General features: G+C 37.7%; 1 protein-coding gene across 1 annotated transcript in view; it reads left to right on the top strand.

Annotated features, from left to right (window-relative positions):
• Nucleotides 1-1,785: 1,785 nt before the first annotated feature.
• Nucleotides 1,786-17,816, top strand: part of IQCJ (IQ motif containing J) — a 52,810-nt gene continuing 36,779 nt past the window's right edge. Inside the window, 1 exon segment of the mRNA XM_059388344.1 lies at nt 1,786-1,845. Within this exon segment, the coding sequence (XP_059244327.1) occupies nt 1,786-1,845 (60 nt within the window).

The following is a 17,816-nucleotide window of genomic DNA, read 5'->3' as shown; positions in this document are numbered from 1 at the left end:
TTTTTTTTTTTTTTTAAGATTTTATTTATTTGACAAAGAGAGAGCACAAGCAGGGGGAGCAGCAAAAGGAGAGAGACAGGACCCTGCAATTATGACCCAAGCCAAAGACAGATGCTTAACTGACTGAGTCACCCAGGTGCCCCTCATTGGTATAAGTTTTAAACAATTGCTGCCATGTTGATCTTAATATTATATATCTATGTTTCAAAGTAGCACATTTTTATTATTTAGCCTTTAATAAGCACTGTATTTTACACTGAAGTTAATTCAAGTTATGCAATTGACCCCTGATATGCATGTACTTGTTTTGAGAGTCAGTGCATACAAGGAGGAATTATTTGAGGTTACTGTGGGCACAGTTTGTGTCTCCAACACCTGACTACATATTCTTGTGTGTAAGTAGTAAATTCATAAGAAGCAATGATACCACACAGATTCTAAAGACAAAGGAACAGCTTGAGTTATTTCAGTTCTGTTACTCTATGCAACTACTTTGAATTTTTATTTGTGATTGAGTTTAAAACAGTGAAATTATATTACTTTCGTTTGATAAGTACAAATTGTATTTCATATATGAAATATTTTACTGAATTTGAATATCTTTAAAATTGAAATGAATTATTTAAAAATCATTGTTTAAAGGCCAAAGAGTAAATCCTGAAAATATGGTTATTATTCATTATCAAATGGTTATTTCTGAAAATAAATTTTATTGTACTGGTAAGATGTTGAAAATGATGCCTTCGGTATCAGATAGGTAGGTTTCATCATTGTGTGAATGAGGAAGGGCAGATGTAGAATTTGAGGAATGGTGAGTTTTAAGTCATTCCTCCAAATTTATTTTATTTTATTTTATTTTATTTTATTTTATTTTATTTTATTGAGATTTCATTTGACAGAGAGAGAGAGAGAGATCACAAATAGACAGAGAGGCAAGCAGAGAGAGAGGAGGAAGCATGCTCTCTGCTGAGGAGAGAGCCTGATGTGGGGCTCAGTCCCAGGACCCTGAGATCATGAACTGAGCTGAAGGCAGAGGCTTTTAACCCACTCAGCCACCCAGGCGACTCAAGTCATTTCTCCAAATTTAAATCTGTTGCTTAAAATTATCCTAGTTAAATTTAACATTATTTTAACAAATATTTTACAGCAAAGAAGGAAGTTATGTAAATAATTAAGATGGCCGTATGTCCTGGTTTGTGTAGGACACCTCTAGTTTAAACCTGTTACCCAGCATCATAGCTTCTTTCCACTCTCCAGTCTGTTCCTATTTGTTATTCCTTAGAGGAGGGGAAAGTTGTGCTCATACAAAACTAAGTGTAAAATTGGAAGTATTGTTTGTAGTTCTAAATAAATGGACATTAAGAATCATCTATTAATAAGAGTGGCAATTGGGGTACCTGGCTGACTTAAAAGAGTGTGAGGCTCTTGATCTCTGGGTTGTGAGTTTGAATCCCATGCTGGGTGTAGAGATTACTAAATAATAATAATAAAATAAACTTTAAAATTACCATAATTTTTAAAAAGAATGGCAATTGATAGCTTTACTATCAATTGTGAGTTATAAATATTGAATAACCAGTGAATAATGAAGGGAGATTATGAGTCCATTTAAATTGGAATAAATTCCAACTCTTTTCATTAGTGAGACTTTCAGAAGCACTGGTGTGCATCATCAAATTTGTATTTCTTTGGAAGGATGCAATGGTGATGACACACAATCTAGACAGAAGAGAAGTTTTAAAGTGAAATTTGAAAATTGCCAGAACTGGAGTCAAGTCAGGTAGAATGGAAGGGAAGAAAATGGAAGGTGATAAAGGAGACAAAGATGTTCTTGTGATGCGTCACGTAAGTAAAGGCAGCTGCAGTTCAGTAGAAGAGTGTCTGACTATGCAAAGAATAAATCTACAAATCAAATTCAAAATAAAAGGTATAATCTGAGTTAGATAGCAGGTAAGATCAGGATGACATAAACCATCAGAGAATTTTTATTCCCAGGGTAGTTGTATATGAAACCTAGCATAACTGTGCATGGTCCTCCACTTTTCTTTGTCTTAGTGCATGCCCTTTTTGGATTAGGAACAATCATTCCCTTCTTATCCAATGAACAAATTCCAAGCTGTCTTTTAAAAGGCAGTGTAGAATGGTGGTTTTAAGCACTGATATTGCAAGAGCAGTTCCTGGGTTCAAATCCCAGCATTATCACTTTCTAGCTGTGTGTTCCTAGGCAAATCAATCTCTGGACTTTCTTCTTATCTGGAAAATGTGAGTTAGTGGTGATATGAAGATGAAATGAGTTAAATATTTAGTATCTGGAATGGAAGCTGCCTCCTAACAAGTGCTTCATAAACTAACTATTATTTAAAACTCAGTTCATGAAATAATCTCCTGTTGGGAGTGCTTCCTGATTCTAGTTCTAGGCTACCATAGGGCATCCTCTCACAAGGCCCTATGCACAGCCTGTCCTGTACTATAACTATTTATTTTATTTGCCTACTCATTTCAAACTCCTACTGTTAAAGATTTGGGTATTATAGATTCCTACATTCCACTGTCTAGCAGAGTTCTTCATAGTAGTGTGTGCTTGGGGCACCTGGGTGCTTCGGTGAGTTAAGCCTATATCTTCAGCTCAGGTCATGATCCCAAGTCCTGGGATGAGTCCTGGGATCAAATATGCATCCCCTATTTCCTCCTTTCCCTCTGCCTGCTGCTTCCCTTGTGCTTCCCTTGTTTGTGATTTCTCTCTCTCTCTCTCTCACTCTCTCTCTGTAAAATCTTAAAAAAAAAAAATAGTGCTTGCTTGATAAATATTTACTGGTGAACAAGTGCAGGCAATTCACTTCTCCAGGTCTCACTCTTTCAAAGGGATGATACTGTTATGGAGAACTTAGGCCAACTTTAGTAGCTGAGGGCTCTGGAAAGAGGAATTTACTCCTTAACCACAGAAATCTGGCTTTTCCCCTGAAATCTGGCTTGTCTAAACCACAGAAGTGAAATTTACTGCCACCACAAAGAATCTCCTACTTGTCATGACCAGTAGATAGCTTTCAAGTATAATCTTTTTAGTCTTTGGTGCCCTCTTATTGGAAACTCCTAACTTTTATGACCCTATTTCCTCTTCCTACTTCACTGGCTGCTGATTTTCAATCTACTCTGTGGACTTTCTTTCATCAGCTCATCCCTTAAATGTTCATGTCCTTCAGATCTATCTTTATTTCTCATTTATTCTTACCTGACACATTTTCCCTAGGAAATCCCATTTTTCCTATTACTACCTGTTTGTACCCAAATTTCGTTCTCTATCCTGGACCATCACCTGAGTTGTGGACCTGTATTCTGGACATATCCATGGACCTTAAATGTAACAAACACAGAACTGGACCTTTAATTGTAAGGGCCTATTTAGCCAGGGAGACTCCATCTCTGTTGAACAGCCATTTTTTTGTTTATGTAGTAAAACTTAAACTGGTCCTGGCCCTGCCCGCCTCCCCTCCCCCACCAGGGGAACTTACTTAAAAGCAAGACCAGGAAACCAGTAGAATGTGGTCTACCAGTCCCTGATAACAGAGCCCAAATACAAGGGCAGGTCAGGTCAGGTGGAGACAACGAGCCTGAATGCCGGATGAGTTGGGCCAAGTGGAGACATCGAATCAGTGGAGGGCGCATACTGTCTCCCTAGCTACCAAGGAATGTGGGCCTTGCCTTTTGGGCTAGTTCAAATAGCTACTATAGGGTGAATTGTAATTCAATTGCCCACCCGTGTGTGACCTAGCATGACTGTGCAGCTTTCTCTGTGTGTTACAATTTCATTGGCCATCTGTGTGTGACCAGGCCCAATCACATGGCCTTTGCTCTATACAAGTTAGTCTGTGAGGCTGGGGTGGGTGGTCGCCCTCTCTGTAAGAGGTGGCCCCGAATGGTTGGTTTGATTCTTGATGCTTGGTGCAAAATAAAGCTTTGCTTGACCTTTGCTTTGTATCAGTCTCATTCCTTTGAACACAGACCTAACAATAATCTCCTCTGTCCCCACCCGAACCCTGTTTTCTCACTCTCTTTCTCTATCCATTCTTATTAATGATAACTGTTCCAGGAGCCAAAACCTTAGGAATTATTACAGACAACTCTCCCTCGTTTCCTGATTCTATCAAGTGCTAGCCCAGGTTGTTTGGCCTTCTTTTTTTTTTTTTTTTTTTTTTAAAGATTTTATTTATTTATTTGACAGAGAGAAATCACAAGTAGGCAGAGAGCCAGGCAGAGAGAGAGAGAGAGGAGGAAGCAGGCTCCCTGCCGAGCAGAGAGCCCGATGCGGGACTCGATCCCAGGACCCTGAGATCATGACCTGAGCCGAAGGCAGCGGCTTAACCACTGAGCCACCCAGGCGCCCGGTTGTTTGGCCTTCTAAAGATCTAAAGATCTCTTGGCTCCATCCTATCTTCTCTGGATCTCACTGCAATTGCCCAAGTTCAACTTTCAACAATCTTGTTTGAACTATTCCCAATCTTTCCATTAGGGTCCTCACCAAATTCACTGGTTCTGTATGGTTTTTAAGCTTAGTTTCTTGGCTTGAGGTTTCTAAACAAATTTCTAAACAAATAAATGCTTCAAATTCAGACCTCTCATCTACTAGCATAAACGTTAGGTCCCTACCTGTTAATGATGATTCAATTTTTCCATGTGGCCAAGGGCAGGATGCTGGCAATGATTTCTCCCCACCCATGTACATATATCCCATTTCTTTCTGGGTTCCAGTACTATAGAAAAGACCCTGTCTACCTTACCACCAGGTACTGGGCATGCACAAACATAAAAACCTACCCATGAGGTATGCACTAACCCAGTGTCTTTGTGAGCTGCAGGATTTGAGCTCTGGCTCATAGCTGTGGCTGTTGGTGGCTTCTTTGTTTCTGGCAGCTGGATAGTTTCCTTTCTTAATTTTGAGCTTGGCTCTGTATCTACAATTGTTTTTAAAAATTTGATCCAGCAAGTCCATGTGTTTGGAGACAGAGGGTATATTGCTATCCACTCTCAATCTGCCACACTTAAGGGAAATCTATTGTTAAAAAATAATTTCAAAAGAGTATAAAATCACAACTCTCATATAGAGCTACAAATAGACTTGTTAAGGATTTTATTTAACTCATTAATGAGAAAACCAGCAAAGATGTTATACCAAATCAAAGAAGAAATTGAAAGCCATACACATTTATAGATCAGGAATATTGAAAGGAAGGTACAAACAAAGGTAAAACTAACCCCTTACCTAGTGAAGAGAAAGAAGTCAATTGAACCTCCCTTGGACAGGACAGTTTAGCTGTCTATAGGCAAGGATTATTTTTGCATTGTTACCTGTTATCTACAATTTACAAAGTTGTAAAATAGCTGGAAGGCAATAAATAGCTAGACCTGATAATGTGAAGGATATAGTAGATTTAGATACTCCACAGTTTTCCACGGAAGCACAGTTTCCTCCTATAATATGCTGTAATTATTTGTTTCATGTCTATTTCAAATTTTTCTCAGGAATAGGGGTTGTGTTCAAACCATTGCTACATACCCAGTGCTTACAACAATTTATTTTACTTGGAAATCTCTAACTGCAGATGGAATGAATGAAAGCTAAGTGCCCCTGTAGAAATTAGAGGATTTCCCTCCCCCCCCTTAAAGAGGGAGAATTTGGGGGAAAGAAAGAAAGTATGAAAAAAAATGTATATATGTATATGTATATACATATACATGCGTGTGCGCACACACACACAAACGACTCAAAAGAACTGAGATGCTTTTGCCCTTCACTTTTCTCCTGATAACTCCAGGCTTTGGCTAGACTTGCTACTAATTGCACAGTGTCACTGCATCATTGATGCATAACACTGTTGTAGGTAAACTCCAAATAAAAGATCCTTCTTTTTAAATTGTTTGTCATCTGGTATAATTTCTTAAGACATATTTGCCAAAGTATCTTTCTTTTGATAAATTATGCCAGCTCTTTTTCTGGAGTACATGTAAATAAAATTCTTAATTTTCTTTTCAGATGCTTCTGTATCTAAATTGCTTAATGGCTGCTGCCCCTTAGGTCCTGCCTTATCAGGGGATCTTAAGGGCCTTGCCAGCAACACCATCAGTCAGGTAATTTACATGAATAGTTCTTTAATAAACATCCAGCCCTCTTATCACTGTTCCCTGCAGGATCCTCATTAGTCAGTAACCTAATTCAAGCTTGAAAGATTTCCATTATGGTGCCCTTTGTTTCCGCCCATTGCCTAATTTTTTATTCAGCAGGACATTTTTTTTTTCCTGCTGCCTTTGACTTGTTTCTTGACTGACATGCATGTATTTTTTTCTTCAAAATATATGAGTACGTAAGTGCACACAGTCCATTTCCCATTAATGTTGTGTTCAGTTTGACAATACAGTGAAATGTCAGAGGGGTATTATCAAAACAATCCCTAATGTTATCTTTAAAAACAAAATAAAGTGATAAAAAATAGAAGTCAATAACTTGACTGCTATGAGTATAGATGAAAGTAGAGATAATTCAAACCACAAAATCAATTTAATTGTTAAAATAATAAATAGCTCCCATTTTACCAATTTAAGAGCCTGGTCACCTCTACCCTTTTTGTCCAACAAATTTGGGTTGAAACAGTAATATAAATTGGAGTATATCACTTAATGGAAAAATTTAGAATATTTCAAAACTCTTTAAAACCTTACAGATAGTGCTAAGTTAGTAATTTTTATCCCTGGCTGCATATTACCATCACTAAGGAAAGTTTTAAAACTTGCCAATGAACTGGTCCCATCCTTAGATAATTCTGTTTCAATTGGTTTGAGACAAGGCCTAGGAAATGGTAATTTTCCAAAATTTCCCTAGGTAATTCTAATGTCTAACCAGGGTTGAAAAACTCTAACTTTTTATATCTATAGAATTCTTACAAATAACATTAAGTTGTGATTTTCTTATTATTGGTTGACTGATTTGTCATTTAGATTTCAAGGTGGTCCATCAAGACATTTTTCTTCAGAAAAATAAAATGATATCTTTTGTATTAGTTGAGTGTGTATGACATGCTTGGCTAGATTTAATCATGGTAACCTAAGAGTTTGTGAGTATGTATAATTCTTGTTATGTAGGAATCAGAAGCATGGATTCTCACTCAATCTCTATTACATGGGAAGCGTAATCTTAAATTTGCATATTGTACTCAAAGCAGGCTTCAGTTTGCAGTGTTACAGTAAATCAAGTATCTAACGCAAGATACTATCCTTCCTGCACATACTGTCCATCCTCTAGGGAGCATCTTTATACTTAATTCCCACTACTCAGAACCTCTTGTTCTTTTCCCTTTTATGGCTGTTCCACATCACCGCATCCTCCCCTAATTCTTCATTTACCTGGCCAACTCTTTGTTTGGCCTAATTCATCATTTACCTGGCCAACTCCAGTCTCAGTTGAAGAATTACCTTCCTTCAGTAGCCTTACCTACCTGTACCCCACCCCTGGGGTTCTGCATCCCCCTGTGTAACTCCCAGAGCCTGTCCATTGAAGCATCCATCCTGAGTCACACTGGCCTCTTTTCTTACCCGACTCTCCCACTAGAAAGCTCCTTGACAACAGGGGCTATGTTGTTTTCATTACTAGAGCCTTGGTGGCAGTTGCTGTTTCAACCACTTTGTATAATCTCTCCATACAAGCCTCCTGAACAGCCTTTCCTGAAAGTTACTGCTATTATTCCCATTTATTTTTTATTTTTTTTAAAGATTTTATTTATTTATTTGACAGAGAGAAATCACAAGTAGATGGAGAGGCAGGCAGAGAGAGAGAGAGGAGGAAGCAGGCTCCCTGCTGAGCAGAGAGCCCGATGCGGGACTCGATCCCAGGACCCCGAGATCATGACCTGAGCCGAAGGCAGCGGCTTAACCCACTGAGCCACCCAGGCGCCCCTATTATTCCCATTTAAACATGATGAAATGAGACAAAATAAAAAAGGCAATTAACTTGAATATTCAAATTCACACAACTTAAGAAGAAAAGTTGATAGGATTTGATCCTGGACAGTCTGGCTCCAGAGTCTGAGTTCAATAAATATACTGGATGAACAAGTCTGTGTGAGTGACTACAGAGTCACAAGGGCCGAGGGGCATGGTGAGTGTAGCTCCCAATTAGGTGTGCCCTAAGTTGTTATACTGAAAGATTGAGACAGTGATAAACCTATGTTCCCAAAAGAGAAATGTGTTTGTGTTAAGGGGTTTGGGTGCAGAGAGAGAGAGAGACTCTGTAGTCTCTGTAGACTCTGTCTCTCTCTCTCTCTCAAACACACATACACACACAGAGAGAGAGAGAAAAAAAATTTTGTCAAAAATTCAAACACACAAGAAAGATGCAAGATTATGACAAGTCAGTCAATGACATGTGTGGGATGGGCCCAGGCGTCAAGTCAGAAACATAAAACTATAGTACTATACCAGAGCTTTTTGAAACAGTTTGTCTTTTATATAAGAAGAGAGAGCAAAAAGAAGTGTCATAATCTACCTTGGTTTAATTGGACCATTTGAAACTCCCTAGGTGACCTGGCAGGAGAAAAAGGATTTGAAAATTAGTAAGTTTCAGAATGGTTTATATTATCAGTGGGGTAAATAAACAGCAGGCAGAATTTGCTATTTTATTTTTATTTTTTAAGCTTTTATTTAAATTCCAATTAGGTAACATGCAGTATAATACTAGTTTCAGGTATAGAATTAGTTAGTGGTTCAGCACTTATATACAATACCTGGTGCTCATCACAAGTGCTCTCCTTAGTCCCTATTACCGATTTCACCCATCACCCCCCAGCTCCCTTTGAGTAACCATCAGTTTGTTCTCTATGGTTAAGAGTCTGTTTCCTGGTTTGCCTCTCTTCCTGCCCCACCCATTTTCATTTATTTTGCTTCTTAAATTCCACATTTGAGTGAATTCATATGGTGTTTGTCTTTCTCTGCCTGACTTACTCCGCTTAGCCTATTAATATCTAGCGCCATCCATTTCATTGCATATGGCAAGATTTCATTCATTACCCAGCCGTAAAAAAAAGAATTCTCTGTTTTATCTATTTATTTTTAAAGATTTTATTTATTTATTTGACAGACAGAGATCACAAGCAGGCAGACAGGCAGGCAGAGAGAGGGAGAGGAGGAAGCAGGCTCCCTGCAGAGCAGAGAGACTGATGCGGGACTCGATCCCAGGACCCTGAGATCATGACCTGAGCTGAAGGCAGCGGCTTAACCCACTGAGCCACCCAGGCACCCCAAGAATTCTCTGTTTTAAATCCTATTTGGAGGCTACATAGATTGAATCTTTCTATTAATTTTCCGTTGCTACTATAATAGATTATAAATTTAATGGTTTAAAACAGCACACATTATCTTACAGACCTAATGATCAGAAGTATGAATAGAATTTCAGTGGGCTGAAATTAAGTGTGTGAAAGGTTGCATTCCTTCTGAACACTTTAGGGGAGAATATACTTCCAACTTCTAGAGGATACCTGCATTCCTTGGCTTCTGGCCCTTTATTCCATCTGCAAAGTCAGCTGCATATCTGCTGCTATGATGCTAAGAGTCATCAGATCTCTTAATCTGACTGTCCTGTCTCCCTCTTATAAGGACCCTTGTAATTACATTAAACCCACCTGGATAACCTAAAATAATCACCCCATCTCAAGATCCTTAACTTAATCACATTTACAATGTCACTTTTGCCATGTAAGGGAAAATATACATGGATTTCATCTTTGGAAGCAGGAGGCATTATTCTGTCTATTATAATCATTAACAATCTCTAAGAAAAGCATGTCTAGCCAAAGGACCCCACCCTATATGTTACATCTGGTTGAAAATAGTGTAGAAAATAAAACCAAAGATTCAGAATTTTTTTTCAATATTATAATTTAAAAGGAAGCTGCTCTTTATTAGAATTTAGTTGTAGGAAAGATGGAGGGGAGTCTTCTTCACCCAGAAACTTAAAATGACCACATCTCAGTTCTGTACATATTAAACAGAATATGACTGGCTTTCTTTCATACATGAGTGTAGGGTAGGAACCCCACCCCCTCCCTACCGCAGTGTTCTGTGGTCAGAAGGAAGGATGACCTCTTCATACTCCAGATACACATGACCATTTGATGCTTGGCACAAGAGATGAAGGTAAGTTTTGTAGTCCTAAATTAGCAAACTTCAAAAAACGTTATTTGAAAAAAATGCCAATTCCAGATCTTTCAGAAAGATCATAATATTTTCCCAGTAAAACATGAAAGATCTTTCCTTTGCTAGAGATTTTAATGTTTTCTTTTTAAACGTATTGACTTGTGTCCATGCCTTAATATGGAGGGGCTGATATCACCAGGAGATACATATAAACTGCCTGCCTCATTCATCTGTATTTGGGTAATGACTCTGGTCCAGTCTAAAAAGACTTCTTGATATTTTCCACTTCATGTTGAAGTCTGCAGTATTCTCCTATTGTCTATCCCACCAGATGAGGCCCTTGCTGAATGAAAAATAAAGCCTAGTTAAATAGGATGCTTTCCTCTGCACTCAACAGTGTCTCTGGAGAAGTTTGCTTGCTCTTTATGTTTTTGAAATTTTTCTCTGTTGAGGGATGAATACAACCTAATGGACAAGGACTGAATCTACAATGAGTGTGGTTTTATTCTTCTTTGATCTCAGGTTTCCATGACATGTACTCCTTGATAATTCCTTTTTCATTTTCCCATTGTCAGCCTTTAAATGACAGTCTCTGGAGCAGCCTAAAAATGGAAGTAAGGTTATTGAATTTGCCCCCTCCAAAAAAAAATTCATATATTGAAGCCCTAATGCTCAATGTGACTGCATTTGGAGATAGGACTTTTAAAAAGGTGATTGAGGTTAAAAGACATCATGGGGGGGGGCCTAATCCGATAAGATTAGTGTCCTTAATAAGAAGAAACAGATACCAAGGAGGTATGTACACAGTGGAAAGGCCACGTGGGGACACAGCAAGAATGCAGTCCTCTGTGGAGAAATTTCAGGAGAAACCAGTTTTTCCAATACTTTGATCTTAGACTTCCAGTCTCCAGAAATGTTTGTTGGTTAAGCCACCCAGTCTGTGGTATTTCGTTATGGCAGGTCTTGGAAACTAATACAATCTCTTCTTTCTAGTCATGGGGATTAGAAACACTTCAGATGGTGGCTGCTTCATTGGCCAGAGGCCCCACATCAGCGCAGTAAAGATACAGCACTCCAGCTGTGGACCTGTGATGAACATGGAACATGAGCAAACATTAACTTTGTAGTTTTAGAACACTAAGATTTGGGGGCTGCATATCCTGGTGCTGACTATGATTATTGTTATTTTCATAAACAGTGTTGACAGTTCAAGATGATTTGACCAAGGTCTTCTGGCCCTTAAACTAAAGCTTCCATTACTGTGCCATGCTGTCTATATATCAGTTGTCATATACATGTTTTGTTTGTGGGGGAGGGAGAAAATATTTTGCTTCTCTTCATCTCAGGTTCTCAGCCTGGGGCCCTATATATTAGCCTGACAAAAGAAAGATTAACAAGAGAAAAACAAATAGAAGTTAACTAACATGTGCATTGTATGTACACATGGGAGTAGTCAGTGATGAGTAACTCAAGAGAGTAGTTAGAACTTGGGCTTATATAACATCTTAACAAAAGAGCAATACATTTTTATAGAAGTGATAAGACAGTGGAAAAGAACTTTGAGTTTCTAGGGCAGCAAATTAGGGGAAGGTAAATACATGGGAAAACTAATGGTAGATAAGGCCTAGTTTTAGGAAGATGGGTTAAGTAGATTCCTCTGCCAGTCACTGGAGTGATAAGGGTCTAGAATTGTCTCTGGGGGTTAATTTCTGTCCTTTGTGGTAGAGAAGGGAGGGGAGAAGCACCTATGTAAATTCATGTCTTGCTTTTAGGCAAATATGGGAAGGACAGAGAATTTTTCTTAAATCCACTTCATCTCAACTGCCTTCAACTCAAATAATCAGCATATACCAAAGCAGCATATTTTTTTAGATGGCATATCCTGATACCCTTCAAATTCTTTCAGAATCTGAGAAGCCTAAAGATATGAAGGGAAAATCTGTTATGGAGAGAATAATTCAGGTTGCCAGCATTTGAAAGATAACTTAGAATAAAACAGCAGAAAGCAGATAAATTAAGAAGTCCGGGGTTGGGGGGAGGGCAAAACTTGGTTTTGTTTTTGCTTCTTTTTCAAGTTTCAAACAGAAGGTAACATTATTTATGGTCCTGGAGTGAGAACAAGACTGTATTCAAATGCCTGCTCTTCTGTGTAATACTGGACAAGTACCTAAACTCTCAGTTTTTCATTTCTTCCTCTTTAAAATGGTGATGATTAAAATAGTCTCATAGGCTTGTGTGGGTGAATTTAATTGTGTGATAAATGTAAGGTACCTGGTGCAGAGTAGGTGCTCTATCATTTCTAGGCCCCTTCCCTAATACCACCGATGGTGAACAAGAGATCTTCAAGGGTTAAGTAATGCTTTTCTGAAAAGTTGTTCTTAAAATGGTCTCTGCTGCAGTCCTAGAATTCTGGAGGAAAGGGCCTGAAAGTGATTGTCCCTGAGTGTTTTCCTGCAGAGAATGAAGTCATTATAAATTACGACAATTTTCTCTAAGTAGAGGCAACACTGTGGCTTTAAAAGGACATAATATCCTGCTCAACATCTCAAAGATTTCATGGAGGTTGAATATAGAACGCCTGTCAGCTTTTTGCTTAGTCCAAATTCTGCCAAGTAGCAAACCCCCTGCTGTCTCAGTCCCTTAAGCCAGAGCAAACTAGTTTTAAAAGGAGTTTCAGCTCCATTCACTCTTCCAATCTGGTAGGCTTAACTTCAAGCCAGCTTCTCTGCTGGGGAGGTGACAGAAGCCAGGAAAGAATTAAAAATGAAAGAAAGAGGGGCGCCTGGGTGGCTCAGTGCCTCTGCCTTTGGCTCAGGTCATGATCTCAGGGTCCTGGGATCGAGTCCTGCATCGGGCTCTCTGCTCAGCAGGGAGCCTGCTTCCCCCTCTCTCTCTCTGCCTGCCTCTCTGCCTACTTGTGATCTCTCTCTGTCAAATAAATAAATAAAATCTTTAAAAATAATAATAAAAAAAAGAATGAAAGAAAGAATTTTAGAATTGAACACTAAATGACAAGACACACAAGAGTGAGTAGGCACTTAAGAGAAGTAAAAGGTGAAAAGGAGGAGGATGCTTAAAATCAAAAAGAAATGAAGGAATAGAAAAAAGAGATTTGAGAAGGGAATATGACAAATACTATAGACATGCCAGGAAGATTCAACACATTCAATCTCTAAAGAAGTAGATGAAAGCAAGGGAACCAGATAATATAATTATAATTCATCAGGAAATCCTTGTGATTTGAAACTACATATTGAAAGAGGACCATGTATACCCAAGACTAATCAACCCAGAATGACAAATTCCAAGACACATTCTAGTAACTTTCTCAACTGAAAGGAAAAAGAAAAACAGCCATTCAATATCCAGGCAAGAAGAACATGTGATTTGTAAGGGCAGAAAGTTATATTATCTTCAGATTTGTCATTAGACACAAAGAAAATGGAGTAACTCAAATACTTAAAATTCTTTTTTTTTTTTTTTAAGATTTTATTTATTTATTTGACAGAGAAATCACAAGTAGGCAGAGAGGCAGGCAGAGAGAGAGGAAGGGAAGCAGGCGCCCTGCTGAGCAGAGAACCCGATGTGGGACTCCATCCCAGGACCCTGGAATCATGACCTGAGCCGAAGGCAGCGGCTTAACCCACTGAGCCACCCAGGTGTCCCTCAAATACTTAAAATTCTTTTTTTTTTTTTTTTAAGATTTTTTATTTATTTATTTGACAGAGAGAGATCACAAGTAGGCAGAGAGGCAGGCAGAGAGAGAAAGGAGGAAACAGGCTCCCCGCTGAGCAGAGAGCCCGATGCGGGACTCGATCCCAGGACCCTGAGATCATGACCCGAGCCGAAGGCAGCGGCTCAACCCACTGAGCCACCCAGGCGCCCCAATACTTAAAATTCTTAAGGAAAAAAATGTATACCAAAGATGTAGTATATTTGAAAGCAAAACTTCCAAGTATAAAGAGAAATGTAAGGAGAAAAGACTTTACCTTTCTAGGTTTGATACCGGGGTTATAAAATAAACTGGCAACAGGGAGGTTAATGAGAAATTAATATAATAAAAATTTACCAAATTTTTATATTACATGTACAGAGGCATTATAGAGGGGAAATGAATAGCCAAGAAGTCTGTGAGATTTGAGAGTTTATATATCATTATAATAGGGAAGGAAGAGAGAAGATGTAGGCAATTTATGGGAGAGCAAATGATTTTTAGGGAATATGAAAGAGCCATTAGAATAATAGATGGGAGATACAATAGTTTATGATAAAGTTTGGGTGTGGTATGGAGTTCTAGTCTTCTCTCCTGTAGTACAAATCTACCTTCCTTGGTTGGATAAACTCCCAGGGGAAGGGATTTATGGGTTTTCCTTAGGAATATCTGTAGATAAGGAGTTCAGAGAAGGCCTATCCCAGCATTTGCTGCTTTTCAAGTGTCTTCAGCTCAAAAGAATAAGTATACCAAAGCAGCATATTTTGGGGTGGCATGACCTGAACTCTTTGAATACAAACTCTTATAGACATATAAGAACTTAGGGAATTTTACTTCTAAGAGGAGTTAACTAGAGAATAAGCTTCAGACAACCAAACTGACTAGAGACACATGAGCTGATGAGTGGTGGTAGGCATTAAATATATACTTACTGAAAAATTAAGATTAAATAAGGGTCAAAGAGAGATAATATAGCATATAATGGCCATATGCAGTGATGTATAATGTAATAAAATTATTAAAAGAATAAGGGATTAAATTATATGCTGGATTTGATTTATAACTTTGATTATAAAGATCGCAAATAAATTTTCCTACTCTAAAAAAAATAGAAGTGAGGGATAAAAAGTGAGCATAGTGTATATAAAAAGTTTAACTACTTTGAGCAATCACAATGGATGGTAATAATATTAGTAATGTTACATATGTGTTCTTATGTATATAATATAGTTATGGAGTGAACAATTATGCAATATTCTAATTCTGTTACCTCCTATGTCCTTGAGAACTAGGACTTTAGTGTGGAAATGGCAATATAGACATATTATAAAGGAGGTTAAGTTAAAACTCTGCAGTCCTGAAATTGAATTGGAAATCTCAGTTAGAGCCCATGAGGTAGTTTATTTTATATCCTAACTCTGTCACTGAAAAGTCTTAGAAACAATAACCAATGCAGTGATAATGAGCATTCCTATTACCCATATTATAATATTAAAAATACCATTGCCCACTAAAAGAAACCAGGGTTTTGTAAAATAATGGATGATTCCTAGTTTCTGCTAGAAAATATGTAAGTTTGGATCATTTTGTCAAACCAAATAGCCAGGAAGTTATCAGAGCCTACTGGGATTATATCAAAAGGAGTCAGGAGTCAACTTGAAGAGGCTCTCGCTGCCCCAAAATGGGGTAGAGTTTTAATAATAAGAAAAATCATAATTAGAAATACTTAATATTTAATAACAAGAAAAAATCAAATCTGTTAATATTCATAAATACTTTAGTGATGTTAAAAGAAACTTGACTACCTTTGTGACATGGCTGAGATGTTGTCATGTAAACAGATCTAGTAAACTGCTCAGAGAAAATAATCAAGATTTATCCCGCCTCTTTTAGATGAATGTACTAGTGGGTAAGCCAATAGTAAATACATTTTCTTTACAAAATTATTTATATATATTATATAAATTATTGCATGTATATAATAAATGCAATAAAATTGTATAATTAGCACATAACCATTTTGCAACCCCCCCATTAATGAATGTAAGCACTGAAATCCAGTGGTTCTATCATCAGAGATAAAGAGTCCATCAGACCATTATGAGTCTCCTGATGAAAGAACATGCCTCTGCTTAAGGCCATGCCAAAGGAGTCAAAGTAAAATATGATCAAGATTTTGGATCCAGCTAGAGAACTTGAATATGAACTTCACCATGAGCATATAAATCAGTAAAATTCAGGCTGGGAAACTCTTTAGTTTAACTTGTCTGGGTTTTTCAACAAGCATATTTTAAGGAAAAGAAGAAGATGGAGGGGGAATATGTAAATTAAAAGAAATTTAATTTATCAAAATTGTGAAAAATGGGAAACACAAAATAGTAATAAGGGTGCAGAGAAAAAGGCTAACTCATGTACTGCAGGTGGGAATGTAAAATGGTATAGTCACTCTGGAAAATAGTTTAATAATTTTGTTAAAATTTAACAATTTTTGTTAAAAAAGCATTGGGATTTGGGAGAGGAAGAGATGGTTGTGGCTATTAAAGAGGTAACATAGGGGAGTCTTATAGTATTGTAACAGTTCTGTGTCTTGATTGTGGTGATGGTTACACAAAGGGACACATGTGATAAAATTACATAGCACTATAAACACGCACACACACAAATAAGTGAATATATAATTGATGAAATTTCAATAAGCTCTGTGAAATGCGTCAGTGGCAATTCCATGGAGCTCATAGTGTACGGTAGTTATGCAAATTGCTAATATTGGGAGACGAGGAGTGATGAGTGAGTGGGACCGCCCTGTGCATTTTTCACAACTTTCTGTGAATCTATAATTATTTCAGAAAAGAAGTTTAAATATGGGCAAGGCTGGGGTGCTTGAGTAATTCATTTGGCTAAGTGTCTGCCTTTAGCTAAGGTCATGATCCCAGGGTCCTAGGATTGAATCTCCCATTGGACTCCCTGCTCAGCAAGGAGTTTGCTTCTCCCTCAGCCCTTCCTCAATGCTCGTGAGCTCTTTTTCTCTCTCCATCTTTCTGTCCAATAAATAAATAAATAAATAAATAAATAAATAAATAAATAGATTTGTTTTAAAGAATTGGCAAGGTCGTAGTTAAGAATGCACATTTGGGTGAGAATACTACAGTGAAGTATAAGGGAGTAATTACTATATAAGTTGTAATAATAGTGGTTAGTTCTGGAGGGAGGAAGGAAGAGAGTTATAAACAGGACGGCATATGTGAGGGGGCTTCTGACATGTTTGGTGAAGTTTTATTTCTTGATTTAGGAAATGGTTATAGGAACTTACCTTATAATAATTCACCAAACTACGCATTTTTTGTGCAAGTGTTCTCTGTTGTGTACACACATGTATGTATACTTTCTCTAGATCTGCTTTTGTTTGTGGAGCAGAGGAAAAGGTGAATAGGGGCCATTTCAGCACACACAGTAGATTGCTTTCAGCTAATACTAGACAGCTGCTGAAATTGGGAGGCTTAATGAACTGGTGCAATGCTCTTAGGTTTATGTCTTTGCATTAACAGGGAAAATCTCCAAATGATCCAGGTTTAAGTAATGGAATGTATTCTGAATTGTTAAAATTAGAGTATTTTGGTAGCAATGAACATAGACAACACCATGCTTCACCTTGAGAATACATATTTTTAAAGATACCAGGAAATCCATAGGTTTGGCTGTGGGGAATTATAATCTAATGAATTTGCCATTATCATAAATTATTAAGCCACCACAAAATTGTTGCTAATTGGATTCCAAGGTCTATTAAGGCTTATAACCACTTATATTGATATTTTCAAGACCTCTTACATAAAGTGAGCATCTTTATTATTTTCTGTGTGGGCTCCTGGTAGGATGAAATATCAGGATTCTTTTCTTTAAGGCAATGTCCCAGAATGCATTTGGT

The sequence above is a fragment of the Mustela nigripes genome, chromosome 2, assembly GCF_022355385.1.
Source record: "Mustela nigripes isolate SB6536 chromosome 2, MUSNIG.SB6536, whole genome shotgun sequence".
Taxonomy (NCBI): Eukaryota; Metazoa; Chordata; class Mammalia; order Carnivora; family Mustelidae; genus Mustela; species Mustela nigripes.
The sequence above is the reverse complement of the archived record's forward strand: the minus strand, read 5'-3'. Positions and strand labels throughout refer to the sequence as shown.